Raw genomic sequence first — 24,146 nt, 5'->3', positions numbered from 1 at the left:
CCTGAACGCCTCCCTTTAAATGCCGACTAAAGTGTGATCATTCTTGAGCTCTAAATCTGGACTGCTGTTACTGTCTTAACTCCAGGGTTTGCTCCCTCATAGATCATCTCTTCCTCCCCCCCAAACAGAGGCTACATTTTCAGTACAGACTGCGAGTCTTTTGAACAGTGACTGTGCCGCCCTTGAGTGGAAAGCAGGCTGTTGAAGTTAACTGATGGTCTCAGTTAACTCGGTTTGGCCCTTGTATGATTTTGATTTTCTTTAATTATGCTTGCTCAGTCACAGCTCGCACTGGGTCCAGGAACTACCCCTGCTGCAGCTCTGCTGTTTAAATGTAGTAGGAGCCGCCGCAGCAGGGGTAGCGCCTTCCCTTATCGACTAATCACGTAGTCAATACAAATTATTGTATCGATTACCCAATTACCTGTCTCTTAACATCCTTACTACAAACCACAAGGCAGGCTGGGTCAGGTCTCAAACTTCTACCGCCAGAGGAGAAAGTAGCTGACTGACACTGTTTGGTGGTTCCCTCTGTGGTACATGGACTCTTGGGATACACCAGGTGTCTCTGGGGGAGTTTCTGGGACAAATTGTCATGATGGATTTTATTAATTTTGCATAAGAGGTTTGCATTTGCATAAGACGCAGCTTTGAAACGCTGTGGGAATTTGTTGTATAAAATATTTTACTTCAGGGTGTGTACCAGTGAGCACGCAGACGCATTGATGTGCCAAGCCCTCACTTCGAATCACCGTATAGCACGGGGTCAAGCTGCCCCGCAATTGTCCATTTGGAGTTCAGAGCTTAGTGGTTTTTCCTGCTTGTATACATCGTGCTTCCACTATCTCTGTACATTACCTGTCGTTGGGCAGGATACATATCTCACAGTTCTTTTATAAAGAACACACAAATTATCTGTGATGTGACAGGTAGGTGTACACAGGCAGCTGGTAGATCTGGACAGGGTATGTGTAGATTTGTCTCTAGGGAGCATAGGGCCCAGCAAAACTCATCCCCCTCTGCCCCCCCGCTCCCATTCCACCCATTCCCCACCTCTTCTCCCTCCTTCCCTATCCCACACCTTCCTCTAAGCTCCCTCTTCTCAACCGCATGGGTAGTGGGCTGGGGATGGGTCACTCCATTCCCGCTTGTAAGTGCACGGGAGAGCCCAGCTCCTGCTGCTGGCACCAGGGCACCGTCCCTCCCCCCCGCTAATCCTCCGGACCCCTCAAAGCGTTGGGGCCAGGGGCAGTTGCCTTGAACCGTCTTATGGACAAGACGGCTCTGGGTATGCTGGTCTGGCTGGGAGTATGCAATAGGAAACATTTGGGAGCCTCTACTGTAGCGGACACTTGTGGTTCCCAATAAGCAGTTCCCTCCGATTCATTCCTTCTGATGCCTGAAGTGAGAGAGAGGCTAGTGCCGTTTTTTCCTCCATGGGGTCTCTGGCAGTTAAGCCTGTACAGCGGGTGCTTGCTGTCTTTTGGTTTTCCTTTCTTCCCGGAGCTTCGCTGTGGCACGCTGCCATCACTTGCGTTGCCCGCTGACGAGCGAGAAATCGACTGGCCTGGAATTGCGCCACACCGTTCTGGAGACAGTCTGACAAGCAGTTATTCTAACTTCCAGCATTCTGTAAGCAGCAGGTACCGGTCACAGCTGGTGAAGTTGTGTGTGACATTCAGAAATATACGGCCCATCAAACTCAAAGCAATGTTATCTTCCAGCCGTAGTCCCCGCAGGTGGAGATTTCCCCTGTGATTGGAAGTTACCAATGGAAATGCTGTAACCTTTTGCTGTGCCTATGTACAATCTGCAAAAATACTTCACAAAGGCCAGCCACAGTTTATAGTCCCATTATAGTTTATATATATATATATATATATATATATATATATATATATAAATATATGTAAAGATTGTAGCTGGCTAATATGAAGTATTAAACTGGTTGGATTGAGTGCCAGATGTAGCAGTTGACACTGTCTGAGATTATAATCTGTCCCTGTGTGCATAAAATACATTTATCACACTTCATTTAGGGCTGGAAATTGAATCATTCAACACGTGAGTTGGTCTGGGTAGGATAGGGTTTGTATTTGCCTTTTAAAGCTGTGTTCTGACTCAGTACCTGCATTCCTGTGTGTTGGAATAAATACAGAAGAATTAGTAACCTCTTTCATCTTCTGTAGTAGCTGCAAATGCTTTAAATTGCATCTGCTCACCAGCTCCCAAATGCTCTGAGACATGTTGCAGCCTCTTCCCAAAATACCTGGCAATCTAGAGGAGTGACTGGCTAATACTCTAGTTAAGACTTCACTTGCCAAAAAAGCAGAGAGCAAACGTTTGCCACTGGATTGTCCTTAGTCATGTGCTGGCTGCTGGGGGCTTAGCAAAATGTCCCATTTACATGCTGCTTCTCAGTGCTTGGCTTTATCAACCCATTAAAATGTGTTAAGTGAAATCCAGGTCTTACTCAGTATTCCCCTAGCCATATATATTATGTTATTAGAGGTATTTGATATAGGAGGCTAGTGCCTGTCTCTCTTCACTTCAGCTGTATTTTTCCCTTTTCAGAATAGGCTACATCACAGAAGCATAGAAATGTAGGACAGGAAGGGCCCTCAAAGTCATTTAATCCAGCCCCCTGTGCTAAGGCAGGACCAAGTCAACTTTGCTTATCCCTGATAGCTGTTTGTCTAACCTGTTCTTAAAACCCTCCAGTGATGGGGATTCCACAACCTCCCTAGGAAACTGTTCCAGAGCTTAACGCCCCTGAGAGTTACAAAGTGTTTCCTAAGATCTAATCTAAATCTCCCTTGCTGCAGACGAATCTCATCACTTCTTGTCCTGTGTGCAGTGGACATGGAGTACAGCTGGTCACTGTACTCTTTCGAACAGCCCTTAGCGCACAAAGATTGTGATCTGTTCCCCTCTGTGTTCTTTGCTAAAGACCAATCTTTACCACAGGATATTTCTAGCTGCTTTATTCCAAGATGTGTTGCCTGCCCTGGTAGACCTTCAGGTGCACAGCTGACAGCTTTGAAGATTTTAAGCATCAATATCTGTTATCCGGGCTCAGATGGAAGTGATTTCAGTTAGGCTGTGATGAATTTATTAATGACCGTAAAAGTTCTAGATGGAAAAGTGATAGGTATTGCTCAACACCTTTAGGATAATACAATGTTAGGCTTGCAGGGCAGCTGTTTATTACGGTTTTTGTTGCTGAGGTTTTTAGTTTTCCAGGCGACTCCTGCTTGCTGTGCTGCTTTAATAAAATATATAGCCCCCCAAATGCTGATGGCAGGAGGTGCAAACCAGTCTATACCGTGAAAGTCGGCGTGCAGGAAGTGACTCCATATGAAACCACCACAGTCCCTGATTCCCATCTGTACTGTGCATGTGTATTACTTCAACACAAAATCCTTCGAAGGGAAGGTTACAAAATGTGTATTTACCTAATGCACCTGACCCGCTCAGCTGCAATTATCTCTTAATCTGGGCGTTCTGGGTCTCTCTGGTAAATACAGCTTTAGCTGTGCTTCAAGGCATATTACCTCACTAAGTGTGTGTTTTGGCACGTGCATTATTTACCTGATAGACTAACAGATACAAAGGAGCCATTGCTGTCTCTTGTGTAAATAACCACAGGTCATCCTTTAGTTTCTTTGAGGCAATTTTTGTTTTGTGGCGTAAATCTGGCTCCTCTTCCTATCCACCCAGGGGTGTTTCCTGCCCTCTGGGCCAGTGCCAGAGACACTGTGCTTGCACCAAGGGGAATCTGCGCTTGGTTCCTCTGCACTCTTAAGAAACTAAGCAAAAGCAAGACATCCTCACTTGCACATCAGGGAGGATGTGTACCGCTCACAGCTGCCAGCACCTAGCTGTCCTGTGTCTTCTCTCCAGTCTAGCTTGGGCGCTGTTTGGAAACAGGCTCCGTACCTCCCTGCAGGTGCTGTGTATGAGACACTCCAGGTGCCGCAGGGTCACGTGACGGCTGAGTGATCTGTAAAACTGCCACAGAATTTTTAGGTCTCAAACAGAGTATTGAAAAAAATCCCCCTGAGTGTTTTATTTCAGGGCAGTGGGTGGAATCAATCCACCTTAACCAGTTTGGGTTTTGTTGAAAGGAAAATTCACCATTTAATGTCAGCATGTTAGATCAGTTCCAAACCTCACCTTGCCCCCACATCCTCTGTCCGCTTCCTCCTCTCTGTGCTCCAAATCTGTGAGCAAGAGATTGTGTGGCACCTGAGCCCTTCCCGGCGCAGCCAGACGGCATGGCCTCTGGAGGCATGTTATCGAGAGGCTGACATGGGAGTTGAGGGCGCTGTGGGTAGTGGAAGGGTCTGGCTTGACTCCGGTGGGAGTTGGCGCCAAGTGGATTTTGAAGGGTGATTTTAACGGCATCTGCACTTGTCTCATTGTGCCTAACTCCTATTACGTGTCAGTAGTAGGGATGTTAAATATCGGTTAATTGAATAGTCGATTAACCTCGTGAGTTCTTATCAATTATTGACTATTCTGTAGACTCTAGGGGTGGGGCTGGCAGCCAGTGCACTCCAACCCCACCCCCGAGGAGTCCCCTGCCACCCTGCACTGCTGCCTGTGATACAAGACAGCAGCGCAGGGTGGTAGCAGCCCCTGGATCCGGCGCAAGCTGGAACTGAACCGGGCTGCCTGCCCGCCTGGCTCCTAATACACTGTAAATGCAGAGCTGCAGCAGGGGTAGGTTCCAGACCTGACATGAGCCAGGACTGAGCTGGGCTGCTGGCCAGCCTGCTAAAAAATTTACTGGCAGGGGAAGGGGGGAAATGCATGTAGTCTATAGCGTTAACCTATAAGCTTTTGCTTATCAGTTAATCGACTACACTATTACATCCCTAGCTGGTAGACATGTATCAGGAGGCCAAGGGTCTTTCCACAGACTTCAGTGAGCTTTGCACCAGACCCCTGAGCAAGCTGTATAATGTTCTGTAGGGTGCAGACCCTGGAGCAGAGAGCGTAGTGGCCCTGTCTGTTAATGCAGAGCTAGTCGCAGAGGTGCAATCCAGGTTGCTGGTGGGCCTAGATGCTGTCACTCAGTCCCATGCTGTCTAGTGTATTTGCAGTAGGTCCCTGTATTACCTGGGTGCCTTGCCAGAACCTTGCACCAAGGGCCCCAGGTAAGTCTCTTGGTGGCAGAGACAGCTGTGCACACGCGGTGTGTGTATGCTAGTAACACAAGCCTCTCTCTTTCAAGTTTCAGATGCTTCTGGATTGTCAATGGTAGCGCTCTTCCATACTGGAGCAGCAAAGATTCCTCCAAGCTTACTGCTGAGGGTGAGGCCAGCTCTGTGCTCCCACCGCCCACGCTGTTTTCTCCAGGGGTGTGGCTCCATCGTACGCAGGAAACTGGCGTCCCACGGCTTCGGCGCGTCCATGGCAGCAATGTCATCCTTCCCTCCACAGAGATATCACTACTTTTTAGTGTTGGATTTTGAGGCCACTTGTGACAAACCACAGATCCATCCTCAGGTAAATATCCAGCCCGTAGCCACATGTATTCTTCCCTTGCAAGCTCTCCCCCCCACCTCCCATGCATGCAGCGGGATGAATTGCCTGTCCCCTCACGTCCCCACCCACAGTTCCGAGGCTTACCCCATGTCTGCCTGTTCAGCCCTCCTCAGCAGCTGTTGTCAGCCCAAGGGGTAGGTGGTGAGCAAAGGAGGCGTTCCTACCCCTTAGAATGGCCCTTCTGCACCACTGCCAGGCCTGTCAGTCCAGAGGGAGTGAAACCCGAAACTCAGTCTCCATCAAGACAGTGATAAGACGTTTGGGGTATGAAACTTCTCCTGTCTTAGGCCTCAGATGCTTGTCAGCTCTCTGGCTTGGGGATGGATTGAGCAGGTGCTAGCGGGGAACGCTGTGTTATTGGCTCATTCCAAGTGGCCTCAGCCGTTTCCACAGGAAAACATGTTTCTAGCTTATAAAGTGATGAAGGAGACAGTGCAGTGGTGCATCTAGGGGTCTGCAGGTCCTTAGTAAGAATGCCTCTGAAAGGCGTGCACTTCTCCAGGCTTATCTTCTCTGGACGTTGACTCCGAAGTCTAACGAAAATCAAATGCTTCAGGGGGTAGCCGAGTTAGTCTGTACAGGATAAACTTAAAAAACAACAAATGGTCTGGTAGCACTTCATAGACTAACAAAACATGTGCATGGTATCATGAGCTTTTGTGGGCACAGCCCACTTCTTCAGATGACCGGAGTTATGAGTTTAGGATGTGCAGACCCAAAATAAATAGGGAAGGGGGGGAGGGGAGAGGAAAAAGAGAAGGGATTGGGAAACAAGGAAATGAAAATATCAAAGGGAAAAACAAGTAGACGGAGCTGGTGCCTATAAGCACCTGAAGATTGGATAGTTAAAAGGAAACCGAGAAGGATCAAAGAGAACTAACACAAGAATCCACACAGAGAGCCGTTGGCACCTTCATTGACTGTTAGGTTGGTAATGTCCCAGCCAGCCATTGTCCGATTGAGGAGATGATGATAATTTAAATAGAAGCCTCCACTGAATCTGGATCTTGAGGGTGCTACTTTCAGCTTCTCACCCCTGACACTAACACCTGATGTAGACCTGTCCACGTGTCTCCATGTGCAGATGGTGGTTTCCTTGGCAGTGAAATGTAAAACGTGTTAATGACTGAAAATACTGTTCTTCATTCAAGAATGGCCATAATGGGACAGACCCATGGTCCATATAACCTAGTAGTTTGGCTTCTGACAGTGACCAGTGCCAGACACTTGAGGGACTGAAAAGGCAATCGTGGAGTGATCCAAATTCTAGATCTAGACCAATTTCTGGCATTACATGTGAGGGACACCCAGAATGTGGGCATGCACCCTGTCTTGGCTACTAACTGTGCATGGGCCTAACCTTCGTGAACATCTCTACTTCTTTTTTGAATCTTGTTACAGTTTTGGCCTTCACAAAAACACCTGGCAATAGGTTCCCCAGGTTGACTGTGCAGTGCGTGAAAAAGTACTTCTCTTTCTTCCTTTTAAACCTTCTGTCTGTCAATTTAGTAGATTGGCCCCTGGTTCTTGGGGTACATGAAGGGATAAATAACACTTGCTTATTCACTATCTCCAAAAACTCCACTATTTTATAGACGTCTGTCATTCCCCCCTTGGTTGCCTCTTTTCCAAGTTGAAAATCCCAGGCTTTTTAACGTCTCCTCAGACGGAAGCTGTTCCGTGCCCTTCATCATTTTGTTGCCCTTCTCTGTACCTTTTCCATTTTAATATAGCTTGTTTGAAATGAGCCTACCAGAACTATACACAGAATTTAGGGTGTGGGCATATCAATAGAGTTATGATATTTTCTGTCTTATCTACCCTTTGTCGAATGGTCCCTAACATTTTGTTAGCTTTTTTTGACCGCTGCTGAACACTGAATGGATGTTTTGAGAGAATGGTCTCTTTGAGTGGTAACAGCTAATTTAGACGTTTTGTATGTATAGATGGGATGATGTTTTTAAGTGTGCATTACCTTGCATTTATCAACCCTGAATTTCGTCTGCCATTTTGTTGCCCAGTCACTCAGTTTTGTGCGATCCCTTTGTAATGCTTTGCAGTCTGCTTTGCACTTAACTATCCTCCTTCTTCAGCCCTCAGTCAGACAGTTGGCCATAGTGATTGTTTGCCATTTGGTGTGTTCCTGCTCAACTGCGAAGGCTTGATGGCTTAAGAGTCCAACATCAGAACAGACTTGATGAACTCATGTATTAGGGGGTCTGCCTCTGGGCTGCCACCACCTCTTGGATGATGGAATTTTATCCCAGATGTTACAAGCCACCCAGGGAATGTTTTTTGCTGGAACATCTTGTGGCATCTTTGCAACATGTGACATGTCCGAAAAGCAGAAGGCACCTCCTGTGGACAATAGCCCCAGTAGTCTGTAGACCCTAATGATCATAAACATCTGCTTACAAATGAAGTCGTTCCACTTCATGCTCAGTATGTGACGTTGACCTTTTGTGTGGAAAGCCTCCAGGTTTGGCCAAGTCTGCTCAATCAATGTTGTATCCATGTTGTGCAGCTGTACAACAGAATTAATCAAAGCAGTCATGGGAAGGATACAGCTCGAATGGAACCTGACGCTGGTTATCCTGCTAAGATGATGAGTCAATATCCATTGTAAAATGATTCGATGGTTTCATTGTTCAAAGAGATTGGAGTCTTGCGTGGACCTGGTCGTAGATTTAGCAGCTTTGTCTTTGACCATGAAACATGGAGACCAATCTGAGCGGACTCCTCCTCTGTATGCTGGAGTGCCTCACAAGACCTCTTGGGGGGGAGGGGTCTGTACTAAAAGAACATCCTCGTCAGGGTCTGTGAGCGAGAGATCACTGGTCTCATTGCCTGTGGACCTGACACGGTGCTGACTTATGAAGTCCATTGCCCGGCAATAGAGTGCAGGGGCCAGAACGCAACCCTGCCTAGCACCAGACACTGATTTAAAAGGCGCTGACATCTGGTTCCCTGATCAGCAAGGGCAGCTCGTCTCATCAAGTCCAGCAGAGTGGTAGAGACACCTACTACGCCCTTTATAGCCTTCCATAAGGCGACATAGTCTGCTGAGTCAAATGCATCCTTACGCTCAACTGACACCCCGTGCAGGTGATTTCTGAAGTCATGGTGTATCTCCGACAACAAGTCAACAGCCAAAATGGTGTCTAATGTCTACTTGTTCCTTGTAATGCCTAACTGTTCAAGACAACTCTTCTGATCTCATAGATCATAGATCTCATAGACTTTTCAGGTGTGCTAGAAAAATCATGCGCAAGCACGTTTCCTGGAACACAGAGCAGGGTGATCAGCCAGTAGCTCCTACATTCGCTGTACAGTCCTGTGCCTTTATAGAGTGAAATCACAATATCGCCCTTCCAGGCAGTTGGCAGGGTCCCACCTCTCCACACCAGACGAAAGATGGCCAGAAGTGATTCTGCTGAAGGATCAATAGCCCGTTTTAGCAGCTCTGAGGGGATGCTTTCAGTACTGGTTGCACGCCCATTTTTCAGTTTACAGCTGGCACGCTTCTCTTCAGTGTTGGTGCATTGGTACATATGTCTAGATCTGGAACTGTAGTGACTGCCAGATCATCCGGCTCTGAACTAGCAGCAGCCAGAGGCTGGTTCAGGACACTAGGATCATATTCCACCCAGCAGGAGAGAACGTCATTGTCCCACCTACCTGGATAGCCTCGGTGGTGTTCCGGATGCTGTTGGTAGTAACAACCTGTCAAGATTGTTCCCCATTCTGGCACTCTGAGTGCAGAAGAAGGGGGAACCTGCAAGAGGCTATAAAAACCTTGCCTCTGTAGTTTCTGCTTACCAAAAACTCCCCAAGGTCACAGATTTCCTGCCTTGGGGGGCAGCTGCCACCATCAAGTGTAAAACCCCTCTTTCTGAAACCCAGGAAGAAGCACTTGAACTTCTTCCAGAGGGGTACCCCCCCCCCCAGCTCTTTTACCTCAAGAGAGCTTGGGAAAAACAGAAAACAAACTGCAGTCTCTGATAGCTGACCTCTCAGTCTTAGGCATGTCCTGTTACCTTCCAGGACACAAGAATCAAACCCTCACTTTAAAAAGGGTGATTTTTATTAACAAAACAAAAAGATAGATATAATAAAGCATACTTGGTTTCTAGGTGTTACAGAGCAACTGAGTAAAAACAAAGTAAAACACAGAGAAACATAATATCTCTGGGTGCAGCTTAGATATAGCGAATGGGGGTGGGGGGTGGACAGGACAAATGGATTTAGCATGGAGAAGTTTAACCAAACAACAAAACAAAGAAAAAGATCCTGATCGCGACTAAATATACATTTCCCTATCTACTCATGAGCCGTACTTCCAGGTCAAATCCATTTACAAGCCCAGCATTCCTTGAAGGCATGGTAGTTTTGCCTGGATTAATTCATCTTGTTTCCCCCAGCTCCTAGCTTACAAAAATCACACAAAGGAATAGCAGGCCAGTATATCTATTCAATTTAAATGTCAACTGTTTTTCCCATTAGCTTTCCTGGCTTCCTGCCAAAACCCCCTAGCTACCTGAGTTTAACCCAAGTGCTGGTCAGCACTCCTCCTATCCATCCCACAACCTCTTGACCACTGTGGTTTTGAATGGTGCAAAATGCTGGCTTCCGGTTGCCCCTAGCTAAGCTAAATGCAATGACCTCTGCCCCTTTGTTATAATATGCCTCATGATCATGAAGAGCCAGAGTATTGCATTTTCATTTCAGCTGATTACGAGGGCACTTATCACTGTGCAGGGAGGCTGTGGCCCTCAGTTTAATGATCTGGATCAATGTGCTGGATGCTGATAGTCGATCCTCTGCTCAGCAGAGTGGTTGTGGGTATAAGTGAACAGGGACCTGGAAACCTCCATCTTGTCTGGCAGATTATCTGAAACCAAAAATCTGTTGCTGCCATCCATACAAAACCTGTTGGCTAAACATGGCACCCAGAGTGCGTCAATGTCAAACTCCATCATCATCTCAGGGCTCACCTGCTTGTTGGAGTAGCAGTGTTGCACGGGCAACTGCTAGGTGGTGATCTGGGTTCACCGCGCAGTCTGCACGACAGTATACTCTATATGATGCGAAGAGAGACCTACTGCATGTAACTGTGTGGTCTCAGTCCTTCCGAGTGATGCCATCATGAGGGATCAGTGACATCGGGTGAATGCGCTGCCACTTGAACCATGTCCCAAGAAGGGAAAGCTTCTAGGGCACACCGAACATAAGCAGGTAGCGAGAGTTATCGTTATGACTTGTTCACATCCAGTTCTTGGGGGGCGAGTGGCTGCATTCAGGTCACGTGGGGTCACGAGAGGAGTATGTGGAGGGACTGTGCACTCTGAATGTTCCAGTTGATGCTACAAATGATCTTTCACTGGGTCTACAGATTCCTCTCTGGGTGAGTAGACTCCTGAGACATGGAGGCAACTGTGCCAATGTTTAAGATGTGTACTAAGTAAATGAGGAGACACGGGCATCCAGGTTGTCGGGGGGGCTTGGCCTCACCTGGCAGTAGTAGTGCTACCGCACATACATGGTTGGGGCTGCCAGAGTCCAGGAGTAAAGACTCTTCCACCTCATGACCTCCGTGATCTCTCAGCCTTGCTTCTGATGGTCCCGCGATGGATATGTGAATATGGTCCATCTGCGGTGAGACAGTGATCAGATGGCCGTGCCCGGGAAGGGGTGCAACATTCCCAGTTGCAATTTTGATGCCACTTTGCAATTATTCTGAATAATTTTATATTATCTGCAAATGTTGCCACCTCACTATTTACCCCTTTTCCGGATCATTTATGAATGCTGAACAGCACTGGCTTCAGTACAGATCCTTGGAGGCCACCACTATTCATCTCTCCATTTGTTACTGTTTTTTGTTTCCTGTTTTTTAACCAGATCCGTGAAAGGACCTTCCCACTTCCCCCATGACAGCTTACTTTGCTTAAGAGCCTTTGGTGGGGGACCTTGTCAAAGGCTTTCTGAAAGTCCAAATACACTTTATCCACTAGATAGCCCCTGTCCGCATGTTTTTTGATCCTCAAAGAATTCTACTAGCTTGAAGGCCTGATTTCCCTTTCTAAAAGCTATGTTGACTTCTCCCCCCAGGAATCTGTGTTCATCTTTGTTTCTGACATTCTTTTCTTTAGTGTTTCTTTATCTGTTTTCTAGAGTTAGCTTACTGGCCTGTCACTGTCCAGATCACTTCTGGGGTCATTTAAAACCGTTGGTGTCATATTAGCATCCTCCAGGCATCTGGTCCAGAAGCGGATTTAAGTGATAGGTTACAGACCAGAGTGAGAAGTTCTGCAATTTCTTCAGAACACTTCCCTGATTATCATATGGTGCTGGGGACTTATTGCTATTTTAGTTTATCAATTTGTTCCCAAACCACCTCAATCTGGGCAGCCCGTCAGATTTGTCACCTCAGTAGAATGGCTCGGTTGTGAGACACTCCTTCACATCATCTGCAGTGAAGACGAATGCCAAGAATTCATTTAGCTTCTCCATGATGGCCCTTGTCTTACCTAAGTGCTTCTTTTAGCACCTCCAGCAGCTTATACAGTAGGCTTCCTGCTTCTGATGTACTTCAACCGTCTTTTGCTGTTTGTTTTTCAGTCTTCTGCTAGTTGCTCTTCATATTCTTTTTTGCCTTTCCCTAATTACATGTTTTCACTTGGCTTGCCAGGGTTTGCCATTGTGCGTCTTGAGGTTTCCGTTTATATTGAGCCATTTTCTTAATTCCGCTGCTACGCAGGGCCCAGGGTAGTAATGAACAGCCAGTATCATAGTGTCTCAAAATAGTCATTGGGTTTGGTACATGTAAACCACAACTATGCTGGGAATTTGACCAGGCATTGGCAGCAGAGGGTGTCGGGTGATATGCTAATGACCGGTCTCATTTGTACTAAAAGTTACACTGTTTTCAACTCCGAGACAGGGGCTTTCACACCTGAGAACTGTTGTAAGCATCCACATCTGTAGTTACTGCAAACATGCTTGCACCTTAGAATGACACTTGTAGAGAGAGGTTTGCAGGTCTGGATTTAGCTTTCGTAGCATCTCCAATCCAGTGCCTTGCTCTGGGCAGGGCAGCCAGTCACACCGTTCACCTGCAAACTAATGGGAAATGGCCTCGTTTGGGGCTGTTCCCGCCCGAGGAGATGCTGAGGCATTGCCTCTCGTTCTGCTGGGAAAGCCGTCCCTCTGTCCAAGTGAAGTGTCGGGTATTTCCTGCACGCCCAGCCTCCGGCGCATAGACCTGTCAAAACCGTAAATTGGTTTTCCCTTGTCCTTCTCAATATGGGGTTGGGCTGCGCACATTTTGATGCAAAACCATGATGCATGTGGAGCTGGTTTACAGCTGGCAGTAAAATGGAGCATGAGTGGAATATGATTACTACTGTTTTAAGGAGCTCTGTCCCCAAGTCCTTGCCGTGGCAGTAATGGTTTGGACCAGAGCAGATCGGCTATATATTTTGCTAGTGAGATGGAATCTTTAAGGTGGGGATGTGTTTTGATTTTGTTTTTTAATTATTTGTGTTCAGTGCCTGCCTGCATCGTGCCTTGTTTGACTAGGGCTGACAGTCCCCTACCTCTGCAAAAACAGATGAGCCTGGAAACTAAAGAAATGCTCCTTATTTTGGGACTTACTGCCCTGGAATCAGCCCAACTGGTAATGTGCAAAGAAGGTGTCCTCAGAAAAGCAGCCATGTAAAATGGTACCTTCCCATTCCCTGTATCTGAGTCAGCAGCATGCTGTTGTGTGTTTTACTACTGCTGGTTCTCTGGGCTCCTCAGTACTCCTGGTGAGTGCTGGCTTTGTGCCGCCTTAGGTATTTCCAGGGACAATGCTGGCTGAGTTCCTGTTCTGGAATCTTTTATCAGGGGCAACGCAAGAGGCAGAAAATTTAGTCTCCGAGCTTTGGTCTGAGTACGGCACTTGGAGCCAGGAACAGCCAAGCCCTAATCTTCCCTCTGCTGCTGGTTCCTTCTGGGACCTGGAGCAGCTCATGTACTGGCTCTGCCTCCGTTTCGTCACGTGTAAGAGAAGCTAAGGGGGTGCTGTCAGGAGAGCGCTTTGGAGATGAAGATGCTGTTCACATGCTAAGTGGTGTTGCAGCAGCCACGAGCCAAATCCATTGTTGTGGCATGTACATTTAGCCTAGAAGTCACTCATGCGCTCAATGTGGTATCCCACAGTATTACTACTTGTCTCAGTAACTACCCTTTGAACTGCTCTCACGCTGAGTGGTGCGCCACAGGAGGAGTGATCCAAAGTGCATTGTTACAACATCTGGAGACCTTGCTCTATTCATAGAACCCTAGACTCCCAGGGCCAGCAGATACCTCAGGAGTCATCGAGTCCAGCCCCCTGCCCAAAGCAGGACCAGCCCCAACTCAATCAGCCCAGCCAGGACTTTGTCAAGTTGAGACTTAAAAATCTCTAGGGATGGAGATTCCTCCCCCTCCCTAGGTAACCCATTCCAGTGCTTCACCACCCTCCTAGGGAAATAGTTTTTCCTAATCTCTAACCTGGACCTCTCCCACCGCAACTTGAGCCCATTGCTCCTTGTTCTGCCATCGGCCACCACTGAGAACAGCCTCTCTCCATCCTCTTTGGAACGTCCCTTCAGGGAGTTGAAGGCGGCTCTCAACCCCCCTCACTCTTCTCTTCTGCAGACTAAACAAGCCCAAATCCCTCAGCCTCTCCCTGTCCACCCATGGGGAGAGCTCTGCTGTGACCAGCTCATGCTTAACTTTTTCTGTCCTTCAACGAGTTCTTTGCTTCCTTTTTGAATCTCTGAAGATCTCTCATCTGGGCCCCTTTTCACGCTCCGCATGTCTCCCCTTGGGGACCTCGTGTCTTGGCCACCATGGATTGCCTTAGGAAGCCAGCAGTATTGCTCCTTACCTGGCCACGTGATACGTGGCAGCTGCCCTGTAAGTCCCACGCCTGCACCAGATGCATGGTCTGTCCCCTTCCCAGCTTTCAGAGCCTGAGAGCGATGGTAGGTGTTTGCATGGGCACAGAGCCCTGCCGTCACCAGCTCATGTTCCGTCCGATCATCGTAAACTCCCTCGACGTTGATGGCTCCTCCCGAGGGACAAGTGTTACCGATGATGAACCCAAGCGAGAGCACGCCGCCCCAGGGAGTGTGCCAGGTTGTGGATTCGGTGGCTATACCACCAGGTGATCAGAACAGCCTGCGGTCAATAAGGGCTATAATTTCCCCCACCCAATTGCCAAACTCAAAGTTTCCCAGCAAGGTGGGAAAGTCCGAGAGGAGAAGTGCACTGTGTGTGTTGCAGAACGTTTGGAAGAGCCCCCACCACCTAGGGTTTCCCAAGGCAGAGGACTCTATTGCAGCAATCCCATCTGGAGGCCAGAAGGGCATACAGTAGATTAGCCCCAAAGCCAGCACCAAAGGGAATGGTCACTGTCCTAGCCAAGTGCAGATTAATCTTATGCGAGCCCTGCCTTCCCCGCTCCACCCCAAGTCCCTGCCCCTGATCCAACCTGAGGCCTAACCAGCTGCTTGGGGAGAAGAGGTGGACAGGAGAGAGTGGAGGCAGGGGGAGTATAGGAGTGAGCCATGGGTGGAGCCTCGGGGGAAGTGACAGCAGTGGGCGGGGCCAGGGTGGGCCATGGTCTGGGCTTGTACTGTTGTAAATGCGGTAAGACAGACCGGGAGAGATTCCAGTGCCTGTCTGCTGCTCTGCCCAGGAATCGGTAGGAGGCAGGTTGCGTAGCCCAGTGTTCACGTGGCCGTTGGACTGCTGTGACTGCGTTGTACATTACCTGACAAAACCCGCATTAAGGATAATTTTTAATTGCTCAGAAGTAAAGAAGTTCAGACTTGTTTCCTCTGGTGACCTTAACTCTGCTGCCTCCATGGATAATGGTTACAAGGGGAGCGGTGCATGGGCACTTAATCTCTGTGCAACTCCGGTTACAGGTGTCGTTTAAACACACAGTCCCCTCTCCAGCGTGTTCCTTGCTGTTACTGGAGACGAGCTATTAAAGATGCATGTGATATGACGATTCAAATGGCTTTGCTTTGTTACTAAAGTGATGCTAAGAACCTATGAATTGCAGAAACACACAGCGCTATAGACGTACATCTGTGGCAGTCCCTTTGTACGTGGTTTCCCACATAGCATGTGTCCCTGTTGCAGTGCTGTGGGAACCCTTCTGCAACACGCTCAGCCTTTTAGCTGGCATCTTATTGCAACCAATTGCATATCATCTCCCTCCTGTAAGAGGGGAAAAATAAAACAAGGAAAAATAAATTGGGAGGGTTGGGAGAGAATACAACCATAATTTCAGAACAAGTTCTTTAGGGTAGGAAAGAGAAGCTGCAGTCTGGTGCAGAAAAAAATCTGTTCTCCCTGGCAATTGTTTTATCTTGGTAGTGAGAGTCGTGTTGTGACCTGTTTGATCTGACACGGGGTGTTATGGCTGCAGAATTAACTATTTATTTGAAGCCCTTGGAGCTAGATAAGATGACCGGGAATCCAGGTCTCCTGCAGAGCTCAGTCACTAACTCACCAGGCAAGACATCTGAGGTATGAAAGTATTCAAAGCAACTTGCTCTTTAAAAATGTAAACCACCATTATTATAGCAGGAAGCCTGGAATACTAGGTGCTCAGGTGATCACCCAGAAAAGTACTGATTGGTCCAGACCTGCTTCGTTATTCGTCATCCGCTTTAAAGCTTAGCGCTTGCTGGGACCAATGACTCATAGCAAGTCGGTATGACAAAATTAAGTCGACTTAAGTTCCATCAGCGTACTGCACTGCAGTGATTGTCGCTTTTGGATGGCCACGCTGTGTTCCCTGTGTCGGTGGTAGGTATACTCTGCAGAGCGTTTGCCCCGATTTCCCTGTTGCGTGGGGCATGGCGGGCCGGCGTTGGTTAGTGTAAGGAGCGCCGTGTCTGAGCTGACCTGGTGTCAACCTAACTATATTGACCTGAGCGCTGTGCCCCTCACCGAGGCGGAGTTAAGTCGGGGCAGCGAGTGAGCGATGTCAGTCGCCATGATGTTTTAGTGTAGATACCGACGTAGGCCAGGGTTAGCTGCCCCGGGTCTACTTTGTAATGTAGGCCGAGGCTAAGTTATGGCAGGGTGCGCTAGTTCCCCCCTGCTGTCTGAGCACTGTGCCGTTAGCTATGCAAACCTTAACCCTGGAACGGGTACTCAATTGCAGGGCTACAGAGGGGGCACGTTGAAGCAAAGGGTAGTTGAGCATACCCCCTCCAAGTCAACCCCCTTCACCACAGACCCTATGTCACCTATCACCCCATGCTGGCACCAATCTGGGGTATCCAACAGCTACACCCCACCAGGAGACCCTGCTGCAAAAGAAAGCTTCAGCCAACCAGCCTCTTCAGGCTCATCGTCGGAAGCAAGCTGTCGCCTGTAGGGAACGTTGTTCACAGGCAGTCCCTCCATAGCTGACCTGTCAGGCCTCATCCACAAAGGATACCTGCACAGCAAAGAACTTTGTTAGATGTGTGAAATTATGGTCTCAATAAAGATGCTGGATTTACGGTGTATTACAGCAAACTATAACCCACTGACCTCCCTCTTTGCCCTGTGATTATAGGGGTGTTCCTGGCCACTCCTCCGTAAATGGCCGCTGAGAATATGTGCTAACTACTTGTGCTAAACTATTGGATCTTGTATTGAGTGCCGACCCTCTCGGTACCTTTCCCTGGCCTGAAGAAGAACTCTCGGGGTAGCAGGCCTCTCTCACCAATGCGCTGCTGGCCCAGTAAAAGATATTCAAATTGCTTCAGTGTAAATCTATTATATGCTCACTCCATCTTGAATACTGAATGCAGATGTCGTCATCCCATCTCAATCAAGATATCTTGGCACTGGAAAAAGTTCAGAAAATGGCAGCAAAATTTATTAGGAATATGGAACAAGAACATGATAAAACTGGGACTTTTAGGCTGGAAAAGACGGCTAAAAGGAAATATGATAGAAGTTTATAAAATCATGACTGGTATGAAGAAAGTAAATAAGGAAATGTTATTTATTCCTTCTTGTAACACAAGAACTAAGAGTCACCAAGTGAAATGAATAGGTAGCAGGTTTAAAACAAACCAAAGGCAGTATTTTTGCATGCAGCACAGTCAACCTGTGGAACTCCTTGCCAGAGGATGTTGTGAAGGCCAAGACTTAAGCAGGGTTCAGAAAAGCACTAGATAAATCCAGCTGCTGTTTTGGACTGATACTTCCATTTGGGAGTCTTACCCAAGCTGTCTCATCCAGAGACATGGCTGTGGCTTGGGGCAGCAAGCTGGAAAGGGAAGATATAAAATTAACATGGCCCACTTTATATGAATTAAAACCTGGCTTTACTGATGGGTCTCAAAATGTAAATGTAGAGAGAGACTCATCATCCAGCTGGTGTGTTTCTGTGGGATTCTGCAGGGATCTGTGCGTGACCCTGTGCTGTTCAGAAGATATAAAATGACCCTGAATAAAGTTTGCAGATGACACCAACATTTGGGGCGTGGTAAATAATGAAGCAGACGGGTCACTAATACAGGTTGATCTGGATCACGTGATAATCTGGGCACAAGCAAACAATATGCATTTGAGCATGACTAAATGTACTTACATGTAGCAGCAAAGACTGGAGACCATATTTACCAGATAGGGGACTTGATCCGGGGAATCAGGGACTCTGAAAAAGATGTGAGGGTCATTGTGGATGATCAGCTAAACATGAACTCCCAGTGTGTGGCCAAAAGGGTGGATGCAGTTCTTGGCAGCAAAAGTGGGAGCGCTGAATAGGAGTGGGGAGGTTATTTTACCTTTTCACCTACTCCTCGAGCTCTAACCAAGGAGCAACGTCAGGGGCTTAACCTGCTCTCCTGGGCAAGGTGGCTTGCCTAGCTTTGACCCCATTCTCCTACTGGAAAACCAGGGGGCCGAGCTGGTAGTGGCACAGAGGCACCCATTTTTCTGGGGCTCCCCAATTGGCCTGGACCCCTTTGGCACACCCTTTTGGCCCAGTGGCTAATCCATCACTAGGAGGCGGTTGAGCCAATGAGCATTTTTGGCCCACTATACAATTTGTGTACTCAGATGTGGCCTTCAGGCCAAAAATGCAGCAGTCAACCTGTGGAACTCCTTGCCAGAGGACGTTGTGAAGGCTAAGGTTTTTAACAGGGTTTATAGAAGAGCAAGATGAATTCATGCAGGCTAGGTCCATCAGTGGCTATTAGGCAGGAGGGGTAGGAATGGTGTCCCTAGCTTCTGTTTGTCAGAGGCTGGGAATGGGTGACAGGGGAAGGATCACTTGATGATTCCCGGTTCTGTTCACTCCCTCTAGGGCATCTGGCGTTGGCCACTGTGGGCAGACCTTTGGTCTGACCCCGTGTGGCTGTTCGTATGTACCCGTGCTCACCCTGACAATAAGGCATATCGTTTCAAAGGTGAAAGTAAATCCCCAATGTAACAATTTCCTGAGAGTCCAGGTGAATTCTTCATCACTGGCAGTTTTTAACTCTGTGTGTTTCTAAGAGATCTGCTCTGTGAATGATTTGGGGCGAGTCTCCAGCCAGTGTTGCACAAGAGGTCAAACAAGATGATCATAATGATCCCTGTTGGCCTTGGAATCTGTGTTAAGCATGTTAAAGACTAGTCTATTTCCCCCTTCCCCATCAGATAGAGGCAGCAAAGAGGGGAGGGAAGAGGAGGTACTTCAAAGGGCAGCACTGCATGGCTGAGCCTGGCTTAGGTGTGTGGAGCTGCCCCTTTGAACGCTGCCTTGGCGTTTCAAAGGGGCAGCACCGCCTGGAGCCTGGGGTCAGCTGGGGGACTCTGCTCCTGGGCTTTGCATGGCATTTAAAATCGGCAGTGCAGCATGGAGTCTGGAATCAGCAGGAGACTCCGACCCTGGGCTCCATGAGGGCGCTTCCACTTTGAAATGCACAAGAGCCTCCACTGAGTACTCTTGTACATTTCAAAGCTGGCACGCCTGCTTGCAGCCCAGTCAGCAGGACTTTCCGCTGGCCCCAGGCTGCATGTGGTGTTCCCCATTCCTCCTTTGGAATGTACAAGAGCCCCAGCGGGGACTCTTGTATGTTTCAAAGGAGGAATGTGAAAGTGCCTATCGAGTAGTTGATGAAAATTCCATCGATTACTCGACTAGTAAATTAACCGCAGTTTAACATCCTTAATCTGTGTATCTTGGTGTTGCATATTTCAAGTTTGCAATATTTGTTGTCTGTCTTAATGCTCACGTTCCTGGAGTCATTTGATTAAATGAATGCTGAAATTCTCAAATAAATAATATTAAAAAAATCATCGTGGTTGTGGAGAAAAGCCTGAGAATATGACCCCAGTATGATCTAAAGGCTTAGAAACCAGAAGACTGAAGAAAAAGAACCTCAGTTTATCATTTAAAGAAAATGTCATGATCATTAAGAGACTCTCATGATTTTGGGGGGCCTGATTCATGCTGTTTGAATGTTTGGGGTAGGCAGTTCACTGGTTCTAGAACTAGGGCGGGGTGGCAGGATGAAAACCCTTCATATTCCAAGATCCTGGAGTGGAAGCTGGCATCACGTCAACCTTTTCTGTGGGATTCGTTATCTTGTGGTGATTTCCATTGTCCCTTTTGTTCTTCCTTTGGGTGAATCTGTGTGTGAACATCTAGGGTTCCCCCTAAGCCTCACTTCTTCTGCTCTTCTCCCAAGGTAGATTTGTTCAAATTAATTGAACAGGCAGATGTGTATGCATGTCTGATTCCAGGTAGCTGTGGCAGAAGTAATTGCTGCTGCCCCAAAGGTCTCTTGACCAGGGCTGATTAATACGCAAAGTAACAGGCCTCAAAACATATGCTGCAGCATCCGTGTGTGTGTGTGTGTGTGTGTGTGTGTGTGTGTGTCTGTGTTGTTAGTGTGAGATGGGCATCATTCAGAAAGTTTGTGTGGCCTGTGGTGATTTTTTTTGGCCCCCCCCATCTTTCTCCCCTTTTTTCCCCTTCTGTTACTGACATCTCTGATGATATGTGTTGGTCAGTTTAATCGAAATGAGGTACTGGGGATAAGACCTATGAGATCATCTTCCAATTGCCCCTGGAGGCCAGTACAGGATTGCTCAACTTGAAAACAGCTTTACTTAAAATAATTAAGGAAGGGAAAAAAGACAAGTCTGTTAGGTTTGCGTGGTCCTTGCTCTGTCCTTTTTTTCTATTTTAATTGCTTTGGAAAAAAGGGAAAAACAAGCTTTTTAAAAGCTCTGATTCTTCCCCCTCTTTCCACCTTCCCCCCTCCCCTCCGGAAACTTGGAGGCATCAACTCTCATCTGTCAAAGTGTAAATCAGCAATTAAAACACAAACAGGGAAATGCCAAAGATGACCCGAAGCACAAAGCAACTGACAAACAAGTCCGGACAAATCGGTGGATAATTTATAAGCATTGCCCTAAAATCTAATTATTTGGCAATTCGAATTTGCAGCCGGCCATGGCTGTGCAATAAATTTAACCCGCCATAAATTATTTAGGAGCAGCCCATGGTGTAAATCAAAACCACGAGTGTTTGTTTAAGAAATAAACCCCTTTTGCATAAAATGACTTTTTTCTTGGATAGAAAAACAAGTGAACAGACTGCACTACCACTGAGCTTGTGTTCCCTCCATGGAGGGCCCTGCTGCGTCTGCCCCCTTTGGAAGGTGTAAATGGAGGGACTGTCCTTTTTCTTATCAAAAAATCCTTTTCCCTCCTTGGCAGCACCCATGGGTTTGTATTGCATTTTCAACAGTTGGCTCAGATTTGGACTGGTATCTTTTATCCTTTGTATTTATTAAACTTCTTCAGTTGTAGGGGAGCGGGGGGGACAGGGAGGAGGGCTGGAATGAATTGTACTCCTGGATAGTTTTTTAACGTAATGAGCCATGGTCTCTAACCTAAATAAATCCATGCGTGGTTTTGAGCGTGCCTTGCCTGCGTCTCACCTAGATGCTGGTTAAAGGGTTTGGCTAGTCTGCAAGATCATGCTATGTCTTTTATTCTCGTATTCTAATTATGTTAAGATTCCAAGATTATGGGCAAAGGATTCTGTGAATAGCAGTGTAATCTTGCTGTTTTATTTCTATACCCAAGAGGTTTCCCCATTGTGGGAGCATGTTTAGGGAGCGCAATTGTTAATTTCTTCATTATCAGCAGCATTAAAATTGCTAATTTCCCCTCTTCCTACATCCCCAGCTTGGTGTTTTAGGCAGGGGGTTTCCCTTAACTCTGGTGAAGCTGGAGAAGCCTGAGTTTGTAGAGGGGATTTCACTGCCTAATCCCTCAGAAAGGGAAGCCCTTTTTAGCTTTGCAGTTGCGATGCAGCCTATCTGTTGTTTCAAAGAGAACTGTCGTGAGACAGGCAGGTTATGCAGCATGCTTGCATGTGGTGTCTCTTTGGGGTGGCTGGGAAGAAGGGAAAAATGATCAGAGCGCTGTGATGCAATTTAAAGAAATGCAGACTCCTATGTCTGAGCAATCGGATTTGATAACAAGAGGCTTACACTTTTAACTTGTCCCATATGTGCATATTAGCACAATGTGGGGGGGGGAGAGGAAATGAGGGGGTCTCTTCAGACATGCTAAAATCAGTTTTGTTTCACAGTGTAATTGCAGCTGCCTGGGCCAGCGATTTGGAACTGTGTGCCAAGGAATTTCCCCATTCCAAATGTATTCAACTTTTCATGACATTTTTGGAAAGGCAAATAAAGAGTGTGTAACCTGTGTCTCATGTCAGTCTTGATTTCGGACATTGGCTTCAATTAAAACATTTCAATCTGGTTGTATCCCCAGCAATTGGAGTTCCAGCTTTTCTTTGAAGTTAGGCTACCCTGCTAAATAAAAGATACAGCTGAAGTGGGAATGGGCATTCACCATGGGATTGTTTGTATTCCTGGTAGAACATGGCTGTTTGCAGCCTCCAAAACAATTCCAGTTCATAGAACTCCTTGCGTGTGCAGTTCAACACGGGCTGCAGGAAATCCATGAGGAGAGAGAAGAGAGAGGAATGCTGGGTGGAACTGGAGCTGGGAGATACTGAAGTCAGCATTAATGCTCTCTTTGGTCAGTATTAGATGCGGATGCGTGTGACCGTTCTTACATTCATCTACAATGACCAATTTCCAGTATAACTGTAGCTTTACTGTTTTCCCCCCAAAATGGTTTGACTGTAGCTGTAACCTCGACAGGGGAGGGATTCCGTGAGGATTCCCTGTTGTATTCCCTCCCGTTGGGGTATCTGGCATTGGCCACTGTTGGCAGACAGGACACTGGGCTAGGTGGACCTTTGGTCTGACTCAGTTTGGCTGCTCTGATGTTCTTCTGTTAGAACTTCAGAGTTAGGCCATGTCTGTATTGGGAAGGTCGGACGACAAAAGTGTTGTTGATGCAAAAGTTGCCAAAACTAAAAACCAAACCAGTTTTCTGACTCCCCTTGTCGACATTTCATGGCCATGTAGCTAGCTCCCGTCACCAGATAGAGCAGAGCAGTGTGGGTGAGCATTCTACATTACTCATCTAACTGAAGGCAAGGGCGAAACCCACAGTGAGGTGCTCACCAGGTTCCAGGCTGGGGGCAATGCCTAGATAGCCAGAATCCTGGGTTGGAGATCCTATTACTTCCTGGGTGGTCACGGAACACAAGGGTGAAATCCTGGTTTATACACGTCCGTGGGAGTTTTGCCCTGGATTTCACCCTTGATTGTCCCCCACCCGTAGTAGCCAGGTTCCCCACACCCATCTCCACCCCACTCTGCTCTATGGGCTCCCCCCAACCTGTGGCTCCAGGGGGCCTTCCTCCACCAGGGAACAGCAGAGGAAGTATAAAGAGCGCCCTGAGGGTAGGGAGGTGGGGTGGATTCTCATGTGGCCTAGGGGTTAGGGCACTCACCTGGGGACCCCAGGGTTGTGGGTTCAAGGCCCACCCACCCATGAGCATCACCAGAGCCAGCCCCAGCTTCCTCCCTAGGAAGGTCAGATAAGGGGAGTCCTGAAGGTGGTGGGAAGGCAGAGCTGATCCCTGCGCTTCCCTCCCAGATCTGGGAGTACTCCATGCTGAGGAATGTCAAAGCAGCACAGTAGTCTCTCTGGCCCTCCCCCTGCAGCAGCAGTCTGCCTGCTGCTCTGTTCCTAGCAGGGCAGAACAGGAGCAGTCCAATGATTTGCTCTTGGTTTGTCCCCCAAACAGAGCAGCTCACTCAGTTGTCAGGCACTTCCCATAGCTTTGAAAGGGGAGGGTTTGCATGCCTGCAGGGCAGCAAAGATCACAAAACAGTGAGCACAGACATCAGGGCAGGCATTGTGGGACACTGGTAGAAGCCAGTTCTCTTGACAAAACAAACAAGAGAGTCCACACTGGCTCTTTGTTGACAGTAAAGGGAGGGGAAAAGACAAAAGTCTCTTGCAGAGGTGGAAGCTTTTTGTTCCCAGACTGGCTGTTTTTTTGCAGTGTAAATGCTCTCACTGTTTTGTCGTCAAAAGGCAGTTTTTGGCCTCAAAATGTGCCAGTGTAGACAAGGCCTTAGGCCACTTGTGAGAGTGACCAAGTGTCTAGC

General features: G+C 47.6%; 1 protein-coding gene across 4 annotated transcripts in view; it reads left to right on the top strand.

The window, feature by feature from the left end:
- The window catches only part of ERI3 (ERI1 exoribonuclease family member 3), a 187,263-nt gene that overhangs the window by 6,402 nt on the left and 156,715 nt on the right, over positions 1-24,146 (top strand). For 3 of the 4 annotated variants that reach the window (XR_012905823.1, XM_075935805.1, XM_075935804.1), the window contains exon 2: positions 5,240-5,514. Coding sequence is in view for 3 of the 4 variants with exons in the window: in XM_075935804.1 (XP_075791919.1) it covers positions 5,240-5,514 (275 nt within the window). In the remaining variant the exon portion in view is untranslated. The remainder of the gene's footprint in view (positions 1-5,239; positions 5,515-24,146) is intronic. The other variant, XM_075935806.1, reaches the window with a different exon arrangement.

This window comes from Pelodiscus sinensis, chromosome 9, assembly GCF_049634645.1.
Source record: "Pelodiscus sinensis isolate JC-2024 chromosome 9, ASM4963464v1, whole genome shotgun sequence".
Lineage (NCBI taxonomy): Eukaryota > Metazoa > Chordata > Testudines > Trionychidae > Pelodiscus > Pelodiscus sinensis.
Note: the sequence above shows the minus strand (reverse complement) of the source record. Positions and strands in the feature narration are given on the sequence as shown.